At 46.2% G+C, this 11,163-nt stretch overlaps 1 protein-coding gene across 1 annotated transcript in view; it reads left to right on the top strand.

The window, feature by feature from the left end:
* The first annotated feature begins 4,871 nt into the window (after window positions 1-4,871).
* CRTC3 (CREB regulated transcription coactivator 3) overlaps window positions 4,872-11,163 on the top strand; it is a 93,733-nt gene continuing 87,441 nt past the window's right edge. Inside the window, exon 1 of the mRNA XM_068991304.1 lies at window positions 4,872-5,008. Within this exon, the coding sequence (XP_068847405.1) occupies window positions 4,877-5,008 (132 nt within the window). The 5' untranslated portion in view covers window positions 4,872-4,876. The remainder of the gene's footprint in view (window positions 5,009-11,163) is intronic.

Genomic DNA, 11,163 nt, shown 5'->3' with positions numbered 1-11,163 from the left:
TTCATTGTACAGCAGAAACTAACGCAACATTGTAAAGCAATCATATTCCAATGAAAAAAGCAAAACACACACCAAACCCTAGGGATTTGTTACCCTGGAGGACATGCACTGAAAATTCTGGGTCTCTGTTCCAGTGAGCTCTCTAGTCAAGAAACCTCACAGGTGCACAGAGCTTCCAGTTAGTTCTTTAAAAACAAGTGATATTTGTACTTCCTTATTTTTTCCTGATTTTACTAGTAATACATACTTATCTCTAAAACTGTATATAATTTAGAAATGTGTAAAGTGGAAGATAATTTTCCCAGTAGTCCCTATTCCTCAAAGACAAATGTTATTAACCCATATCTTGATATACTTACAAAATTTTTTCTATTTAAATGTAACAGGTCCTGGCTTGATCCTGTAATAAGGCCAAAATAAGTGGGCTTGAAACAAAATCGGTACTTCTCTCTCAGCCACGTCATAGCCTAGAAGCAGTTTAGAGCTGATACTGTGGTTCCCCAGGGCTGGGAAGCCAGGGGTCATTGCTACTACTGGTTTGTCATTCTCAACACAGTTTTTATCTAATGGTCTAGGACAGCTGCTCTATCTAGTTACCACATCCATATTTCAGCCAGTGAGGAGAAGAGGGAAAAGGTCTTTCTCCTTTTCATTTAAGGGCATGATCCCAAAGTTGCCTGTATTTCTTCTGCTAATATCTGTGGAGTGAAACATGACCAGATCTATTCACAAGGGAGAGTGGGAAACGTAGTCTTCAGTTGATTTTAGCTGGGCAATGAAGCATCCAGTTAAAGTTCAGAATTTCTTTTAATAAAGGAAGAAGAGGAGAATGAATGTTGAGAGAACAGCTAGCAATTTCTGCTACAGAATATATAAAAATATTAATTTAAATCATTTTAATTTCCAGAAACAAGATATCTATACATATTTAGTGTTTCTGTCTTAATTATGAATGGAGTCAAGGATTACCAGAGGCTTGAGGGAAGCCTCTAGATGGAGACCAAAATGAACAAACTAAAAATTGAACTCAGACAAAACAGAGACAGACAATACAAGGAGTAGAAGAAAATATAAAAACAGAAATAACCTCTAATTAATAGCACACCCTTGAAATGAGTATAGGATGATATTTTAAAAAGGAGCAGTCAGAAATCAGGAAAGAGCATTTAGAAATTAGAAATACAATCACAGAAATAAAAGTTCAACAGAAAGGAAAGACAAAACTGAAAGAAAGAGCTGAAAAAATTTATTAGGAAATAGAATAACAACAGCAAAAGACAAAAAAAATAGAAAATAGGAGAGAAAAGATGAGAAAATTAGACAAGCAATGTAGGAGACCCATTAACTGACCAAGTAGAATCTCCATGAAAGAAAGAAAAAAGAATATTGTCAAAAAGATAGGACAATTTCTCAGAACTAAAGGATATGAGTATTCAGTTTCCACATACATATCTAATGCCAGTGTGGTGAACAAAAATAAAGCCTCCCACCAAAGTACATTATCATAAAATATCAGAATACTAAGCCTTCAGAGAATGGGGTGTGTGTGTGAAAATAAATAAACAATAATCGCCCTCAAAAAGCAGGTCACCTACAAAGGAAAGGTGAGAGTGAGTGGAATGTGAGTGGACTTCCCAATGGCAACACTGGAAGCGAGAAAACAGTGAAGCATTGCATCCGAAGAAGTAAATGCGAAGGATTTCTGTTGAAGACTATTCTTAGCCCAAATGTCAATCAAGTCTGAGGGAAAAATAAAAACATCTGCATACACACAGAGCCTGAAGGATTTTATCTTTTATGTATTCTTTCCCAGGAAACTATTGGAGAATGTCCTCCGCTAACATGAATTAGTACATGAAGCAGGAGGACAGCTTGAGATGCAGGAGGCAGAGGTCAGAAGACGGGAGATGAAGGGAACTCTCAGGATGGAGGGAGGAGAGCCAGCAGATAGCAGGCGAGGAAAGCAAGAGTCCAGGATGGAGCAGGGAGGCAAAGTGGTCTGCGAGAGAAGTTCCCTCCCAAACTGCCCGTTCATAGGTTCAGTAATGTCTTTCAGAGTTCAAGGAACTTTAGAAAGAAGACCAGAGGGACCAGAAGAGGGGAGAGACAGAGCTAAAACCCAAATACTATAAATCAGAGTTTGGGAAAAGATTTCTAATGAGTTGAGAGAAATCTAAGCAAAAAAAAAAGTGAAGGCAGGTTTTAACTAAAAAAAAAAAAAAAATTAAAAAATGGAACTATTGTGTATTGTGTAAACACTTAATATTGACTTACCAAAAATTATCATATATTAATAACTACATTGAAAGAATGGGAGCAGGGAAAATCATATTTGTGTTGGGGGCACAAAAGAGCCAAAGCATTCTTCCCATAGTAGAAAATGAATAGTTAACATCTAAAACTAAAAAAATAATCACAAAACAGCAGGAAAAACTTATTTACCATGGGAACTGGGACTTACTTGGGAAAATTGTGTGCCTTGTAAAGCTATTGTTAAAAAATTCACATGTATTTATTTGATTAAAAAATTAAATGGAAAGTGATTAGATTAACCACGACTATTTTCGAAATTAGATAAGAGCAAAATGGAAATAAAAAAGAGTCATTCAGGGCTTCCCTGGTGATCTAGTGGTTATGAATCCACATGTCAATGCAGAGAACACTGGTTAGATCCCTGATCTGGGAAGATTTCACAGGCCTCCGGGCAACTAAGCCCTTGTTCCGCAACTACTGGGCTCCCAGGCCTAGAGGCCAAGTTCCACAACAAGAAAAGCCAGTGCACACAGCAACAAAGACCGTAAATAAATACATAACTTAAAACAACAACAGTCATTTAGTGCAACAGAACCCAGACATGATAGATCCCTGCATTGGTGAACTGGTAGATGAAAATAGAGGATTTAGCTCAACACCCATTCCAGTGTCCTACGGCGCCTCCCTGTATCTCAGAAGCTGAAAGGCTATAACCACATTTCCCTAGATGTTACTGCAGCTAGGATTCTGGATGCAGTTTTGGCACTTCCAGTCCAATTTTGTTTCTTATTTGATTTGTGAGGTGGAAGTGAAGCTGAGCCTTTGTATGTGCTGTTTCTATTGGTGAGTACTGTTGTATTTTTCTATGGTGGCTTCAGGGTCCAGGAGCTGGCCAGTGTAGTGACAGCCCTCCAATTCAGTAGGTGGCCTCCAGATTTTAGAAGAAGCAGTGGCTGTTTGTTGGCCTGGTTCTGCAGCATGTGTCTCCAGGTCACTTCTGACCCTTTCAACCCAGAGTCTTCTTGCTCAGCCCTCCTCACAAGTCCTTAAGCCATTTTATACCCTATAGTAAATCCTTCTGTACTTTACCTAGGATGAATTCTGTTCTTTGAAACTGAAAAAGCAGAAAATATAGAGTAAAAGCATGATAAACAGTACAAAATAAGACAGAAGAAATAAATCCAATCATAATGAATCAAACTAATCATAATGAATCAAACTAACCTCTAGCTAATAGAGGTATGTTCTCATTAAATTTTCTGAAAAACAATCTATGAGACACTGGAAAAGTAGAGTGAAATACTACACAGGAATTAAATGAATCAATACAAACGAATTTCAAAAGCAATGGTAAATGAGAAAGAGCTGCCAAAGCTTATCTAGCATGATGTAGCTTTTTTGTAAAATTTTAAAAATAAAATTTGGTATTCCATATGCAGTTGGTGGATCCATATGTCATATATAATAAAAGTGTAAAAACATTAATGTGAATGACATGTACCAACTTGAGCCCAGTGACCACCTCTAGGGAGGAGGGAGAAACAATAAGGGTGGGGTTTTAGATCTGCCTGATTTTCTATTTCGTTAATAAATACCAAGTAAATGAAGCAAAATGTTTTGATACATTTAACCTTGATAGGGGAGGGCGTGGGTGGCGCTAACATCATTTTCTGCAGTCTTCTGCGTGTCCCTGATAGTTACTAGCTTACAAAAGGCAGAGACACACTCTTAGAGGCGTCCAGGACATCTTTACACACATCAACATCTCTACGGAGAGGAACTACGGGGGCTGCAGAGAGGGAGAAAACCAATGAGGCTGACTGACTAGGCTGGAGCTGGAGTCCAAAAGAGCCCACGGATGCTCATAAAGAGCCTGGAAAAGGGGCTGGGGCTGAGGAGCGAAGAGGGGGACCCCCGGGCGAGGGGGATGGTGTCTCAAGTGCAACTCCGGAGACGGTTTTAGAAACTGAGATCCAGATTTAGTAACTGTTTTCTTGGGTGGGCCCGAGCGGACCGTCAGCGACACAGATCGAGGGAGGAAGCGGGCTGGGAGGCGGAGGACGGAGGGCAGCTGTTAGGCCCCACAGGGGTGGGAACCGAGGGAGAGGATTGCTCAAGCGTAGGTCGCCCGTTTTCGCTCCGCTGAAGGAAGTCGGCCTGACTGGGGAGGGCGAGCAAGGTGTTCAAACTCTTTGAAAACTGTAACGTCAATCCGAAGGCCAGGCGAGCCCTACCGGGGAGCGCTTCAGTAAATGGTACCCTAGCTGCTCCCTCAGTCGGGCCCGTTCTGCCGCGCGAGCCGGGGGTCTCCTCGCGGGGTCCGCGCGGCGGGTCGCGAGGCGGGCGCGGGACGCCGGGGAAAGCCCTCCGGCGGCGGGCGCGGGGCAGGGTCGGGGCCGGGCGGCGGGCGGGCCGCGCCGAGGGCGGGGCCGGGCGCGCGGGGGCGGACCTCGGCGCGCTCCCGGCCGCTCGCTGGCGGTGGGGCCGCGGCGGCTCCTCTGCCGGGTCGCGCCGGAGGACGGGCTTCGGGCGGCGGCTGGGGCTGGCCTGCGGACGGACGGGTGGGCCGAGGCAGGGCCCGCGCCCGCCGTCTCCCGCCTCCTGCCGGCGCCGGGCCCGCGCCATGGCCGCCTCGCCGGGCTCCGGCAGCGCCAACCCGCGGAAGTTCAGTGAGAAGATCGCGCTGCACACGCAGCGGCAGGCCGAGGAGACGCGGGCCTTCGAGCAGCTCATGACCGACCTCACCCTGTCGCGGGTGAGGGCCCGGGTCGCGCGGGCGGGGGCGGCCACGGCGGCGGCGGCAGGGGGAGAGGTCGCGGGGCCGAGGCGCCGGCGGGGCCGGGCGGGGGGCCCGGGAGTCCGGGAGCGGGGCCGGCGCCCCTCGCGCGGCCTCGGCGCGGGCCCGCCTTCCGACACCCGCTGACCGTCTGCGGTCGCCGCGGAGGTGGGAGGGTCGCGGGGGCCGGCAGTGCGGGGAGATGGGAAGGGGCCGAGCCCGGGAAGGCGGGCCGCCGGGTGAGGGAGGCCTAAGGGGGAGGGTGACCGGGAGCCCCGGGAGGAAATCACAAACAGCTTGGAGGCGGGAGGTGCGGCTTCTCGCTGCTCCGAACATCCACCGCCCGCGAGTCCTCCGGGACTGCCCGGCGGGGCGGGCCCGGGGCTCCCGCCCGCTCCCTCGGGAGAGCTTCGCGCACCCGTGCATCCGGGGACGGCCCCGGCCTGCTTTGGGATCCGTCTGGGTATCAGGCGGTGACTCCTTATCGAGTATGGGGCTTTGCTCCTCTCTCTCAGTGGAAATGCTATATCCGTCCGGTTTACCGAGTTCGGCCCCGGTGTATCATGCGAACTGGGAAGGTGCACAGCGTTGCGGGTGACCCGAGGAGGGGCCAGGGGGACCGAGTAAGGTCCAGGCGGCCGCGCGACCGACACCCGGCGAGGTTAGGTAACTGTCGAGGGACGCAGTGGAGGATGGAGGATGGAGGACACAGGAGTGTCTGCGCAGGGCTGCGGGGAAGGAGGGTCAGCGTGAGCGGGGGCAGGCCTTGAGGATCCTGAGTGCTGACCTTGAAGGACCATCAGGAGGATGGGGGAGGGTATGCAGGCGCGGGGCCGGGGTGCGGGGCAACCCGGAGGAGAGCCCAGTTGCAGCAGACTGGTGGTCCCTGGCTCGCTGAGCTGCAGACGCGTCTGTTTCTGGCCAGCAGTGTTTGGATATCTGTTGCCAGAATTGGGAGGGTTTTTGTAGAAATCAAAGTTAAGAGATTTAAAATGTAAAACCGACATTTCTTTACATTTAAAATTGGGAGACCTGATAACACTCCTGATTCCCATGTGACAGCCGCTGGCTGGAGCTGGGGGGTGGCTGCCCACGCCTTCTCTGGCTGGCCACAGTTCACACCACACCCTGTCATGATCCCCGCTCCTGATCCCCCACTGCTGAGCCTAGATGTCATTTGCCATTTATCATATTTTTGATGTTTTGGGGTCTTTTTTAGCGAAGTTAAGGAGAAACAGAAATATTTCTTATGCTTACTTTTCTATCATCATGAGAAGAAATATATGCAGATTAAAAAGACAGGATTTCAAGAATTTTTTTTTTCCCTTGTGTCCTGGCTGGCTTCACTCATTTATGACCTGCCTGGTGTCCATTTGTGACCTTGGTTGTGTCCCGGGATAAGCATGTCAAGCTCATCACATTGAAGAACATGACAGGGTGAAGGTTGAGAATTAATGCTGGGGCCTGTGTTGTTTAAATACATAAATTTTATGTGTACAGATACATGCATTCTGTATGTATATCTAGAGGTGATCTGCTTGCTCACCCAATTCATGAATCCCGTTTAAAGTGTCTCAGACAAAGGAGGCCGTGAGTAATGTACAGACTCTTTCAAAGGCAGTTAATTTTCACAAGTCCTGTGTTCACTGAAATGAGTCTGATTATGTTACTTAAATATGTTCAAACGTAAACTTGTAAGTAAAATTCTTCGCTTTAACTGTGATATAATCATTAGCTAAAACATAGGTACCAATAAATTCAAAGTTACAAATGCAGTGAGTTCAAATGGAATTAAGTTAATGTGATAAATGCTGTTTTGTTGAACTGAATTGAGGCTTTCAGTGTGAATCCCATGTTAAACCCTATAGTTCAGATTATCTGGAGTTTAGCAAGCCTGACCAACTGTGCCTTATATGATAATTCAATTCAGCCACCACTTTTCTCTTCTAATTACCGTAAACTTATGATGTCATTTTGTCCTTCACCTTGTACAGGACATTATTTACATGTTAATTCTGCCTATGTTCTTTTCTACTGTCTACCAATTGCAAGTAAAATAATGAATGCTAGTTGGGTCCTCTGTGTTCATAAACACAAAGGCAAATGATAATTCTGAATTTGCCTAGTAATTTTTGCTTATTTACATTTTTAGGAATAACTTTCATAATGAAATTACAAAGCTGAAGTACTTTTCATAGAGAATTCTTTGATTCCCCGAGCATATGTCCCAAATTCCAAGGGTCAGATGGAAAAGAATCTATCCTGTTCAGCAGATTATCGATAACCTGATGGCACATATACTGATTTTCCATCACCAGCCCATGGCAGTCATGCTTATGGATGGAACAGACATTGCTAATCAACCTAGGTACTCTTTCCTTCCTGAGTCTGTGCTGGGCTTTGAGTCTTTCTCCTTATAATCAGAGTTGGAGCTAAATCCTATTTGTTTAGTTGGTGGGATAGATTAGATTATGGAGAATTTTCCACTCTAGCTTTAGGGGTGCAGCCTTATCAGGAAGCAGTGGATAATTTTTGAGAAGAGAATGCTAGGAGGATCAGTTCAGTGATGATGGTAAAGAGAAGGAAGAAAGCAGAGGCAGATAGGCCTGGAAAGAGGCTGTTCCTTTGTTCATTCATTAATTTGTCAGTACTTGAGTGCCCAGTGGGGAGATGTTGGGGTGGAGTGAAAGGTGGGGGGAGGTGAAGATGTGGTGCCTCCCTTCAGAGATCTTATTAATTTGTTTAGCAAACACCTTTTGAGTCTCTTGTGTGTGGGAGGGGGTGTGGGGTAGGATGGACCCTGGGGATACAGTAGTGTGAAGTCGCTCAGTCGTATCCGACTCTCTGCAACCCCATGGACTGTAGCCTGCCAGGCTCCTCTATCCGTGGAATTCTCCATGCAAGAATACTGGAGTGGGTTGCCATTTCCTTCTCCAGACAGTAATACGGTAGTGTCTCCTAATAGATTGTAGGGATGCTATGAAAGACAAAGATTAATGGGGAAGACATTCATTTGACAAGTAAGGGCACATTTTGATGAATATTATGAAAGGGGAACAGCTGGGAGGGTATGGTAGAGAGTCCTCACCTCTTACAGTGTCATAAAGAATTAATGGGAGTGGGAAAGGTGTATGAGGGTATATACTTGTGTGTTGAAGGAGGCAGAATGTTTTAGGCACAGGAACAGAGGTGCAGCAAGGGAATGAAGAGGGTAATTTGAGATGAGGCATTCTCGGGAATTTGGGACTTGATCCCAAGGACAATGGAAAGGCACTGAAGGGGTTGAACCAGGAGAGATTTACGTTTTAAAAGAATGACTTTAACTCCTAAATGTAGGATAGATCAGAGGATGAAGTCACAGGGAAATGGTTTAGAGTCTAGGAGGTGTGATGGTGGGAGTGAAAGGATGCAGTGACGTGAACAGGTTGATTCTTAGAAGGCAAAAAGGACCAGAATGGTGAATGGATGAGGGAGCTGAGGGAGAGGGAGGACTCGAGAATGATCTCCAGCTTTCAGAGCCGAGCCATTTCAGGGTGTCCTCTGTTGAGAGGGGCTTCCCTGGTGACTAAGATGGTAAAGAGTTCATGTGCAATGCAGGAGACTTGGGTTCAATCCCTGGGTCATGAAGATGCCCCTGGAGAAGGGAATATCTACTCACTCCAGTATCCGTGCCTGGAGAATTCCATGGACTGAGGAGCCTGGCAGGCTACAGTCTTTGAGATCACAAAGAGTCTGACCGACTGAGCAACTAACACTTCCACTTCACTTCTGTTAAGAGAGGAAGTGCTGGCAGGAGCAAGTCTGGAGCAGACTCGGTGTCAGGAGATGCCGAGTTTGAGGTGTGCATGAGGCACTTAAGTAGAGATGGTTCAGCAGACAGTTGTCCGTGCGCTTCTGGAGCTCAAGAAGGAAGTCTTAGCCGGGGGTGGGGGGGGGTGGGGGGGGTGGTCTTTTTGGTGGGTAGCAGCAGGAATAGATTCTGCTGCCTAGGAAGAATTTCTAGAACAGATCTTATAGATTGGTGGCCTGAATTGTAATTTGGCTGTGTGATTTTTTTTTTTTTAATTTCTTTGGTGGGAGGCCCCAAATGTTTGTTTGTTTTTTTTTAATTAGGGTCAACAGTGAATATTGAGATTTTTACGTTAAAATCTGGACTCTGGCTTCTTTTGAAAAATGAGATTATTTAACAACACTTACTGTCTATTTCTGCATGACTGCTGAATGGCAGCTGCCCCCCTTAGACAAGGCATGGACATGCCCTTCATTCTGCCACAGACTTCCTCACTCTCTGTGGTTTCCTCACAAGTGATTCTAGCCTGCTTCACTTATTTGCCTTCCATACTTGGCACCCCTACGCTCTTGAGTTTGTAACTCTGCTGCAGAATGAAACATGCAGAGGGCCTAGGAGATGTCCAAGGAGCTGCATCATTTAAAGGAGAGGGACAGGAGGAAGGGAGGAGAAGGGGCGACAGAGGATGAGACGGTTGGATGGCATCATTGACTCAATGAACACAAGTGTGAATGAACTCTGGGAGATGGTGAAAGACAGGAAAGCCTGGCATGCTGTAGTCCATGGGGTCACAAAGTCGGACAAGACAGCAGAGGAGGATGAGCCCGCAAAGATGACTGAAAGGTAGACAGAGAGGTAGGGAAAAAACCAGGAGGGTCATGGTTCAGAGAAGGGAGGGCGGACCAGCCGAGCCCAGTGCTGCTGGCTAGTCTGATGTGATAAAGACCCAGCCTCTGGTCTAGTCGTTTGGAGGTTGTTGGTGACCTTGGTGAGAGCCACCACATCCACAGCATACTGGGTGGAAGGGAACTTGTGAGGCACTGAGGGCTTGAATGAAGGAAGCAGGAAAGGGTTGGGAACCTGCTTAAGAAGTCTGGCTTTGAAGGACAACTGGTAGTGTTGAGAAGCCACAGGATAAATGCCACATAACCTGGAATGTTAATTTTGCTTGAATATTTGGGAGGAACTGTCACTTTCATGGGCTTCCCAAGTGGTGCGTGGTAAAGAGTCTGCCTGCCAGTGCAAAACATGCAAGTGATGTGCGCTTAGTCCCTGGGTCAGGAAGATCCCCTGGAGTAGGAAGTGGCAACCTGCTTTAGTATTCTTTCCTGGAAAATTCCATGGTCAGAGGAGCCTGGTGGGCTGCAGTCCTTGGGGTCGCAGAAGGTCAGACATGACTGGGCATGCATGCACATCAGTTTTATATTAAAACAGGCAATAGATATGGTATAGTGAGGCCTCTGAGAGAGGAACAGAGAGAGGAGAGGATAAAGATTAGGTGTGGTTTGACTGTGGAGTGTTATCGCTTTGCCAGGCATTGTGCTGATCACTTTCCATTCATTGTCTCCTGGAGTTCTCACAGTAGCCCTATGGTCTGTGTGGTCTACAGTGTTCCTCATTTTGTGGAAGGTGGCATGGCCAGTAAGAGGCAGTTCTAGGGTTTGATGATGGTTGTCACACTGAATGTCTATATGCTCGACTGCTTTTCTCCCCCACTAAGATACCCAGTTGTACTAGTGGCATCTGCCGAAAACAGTTCTCCACTGAACTGCTGTGACACTTTGGTCAAAAGTCAATTGGCCATATATGTGTGGGTCTGTTCTCGGACTCTCTCCTGTTTCTGCGGATCTGTTCATCTTTCTTTTGAACAGTAGCGCACTGTCTGGATTATGACAGCTTTATAATCAGTCTCAAACTGAGGTAACTTAAGTCTTCTATCTTTACTGTTCTTAAAAATTGCTTTGGTTACTCTAGCTCATTCACTCATCCATAAATTTTAGAATTGTCGTGTCAGTTTCTGTGAAGAGGCCTGCTGGGATTTTGGGGGGGGGATTGTGTTGACTCTTGACAAGACTTTTTCAAAAACGAATTGGTGAGACTTAGATCTCATTTCTTATAGACATTGGAGGAAATTCCACTGAAGTATGAGACCAAAAAAAAAAAAAAAGATAACCAACCTCTACTGTACAGCGCAGGGAACTCTGTTCAGTATTCTGTAATATCCTAAATGGGAAGAGAATTTGAAAAAGAATATATATATAAATTAATCATTTTGCTGTACATCTGAATCAAGCACAACATTGTAAATCAACTATAGTCCAATATAAAATAAAAATTTTTTAGA

The sequence above is a fragment of the Capricornis sumatraensis genome, chromosome 19 (genome assembly GCF_032405125.1).
Source record: "Capricornis sumatraensis isolate serow.1 chromosome 19, serow.2, whole genome shotgun sequence".
Lineage (NCBI taxonomy): Eukaryota > Metazoa > Chordata > Mammalia > Artiodactyla > Bovidae > Capricornis > Capricornis sumatraensis.
The sequence above is the reverse complement of the archived record's forward strand: the minus strand, read 5'-3'. Positions and strand labels throughout refer to the sequence as shown.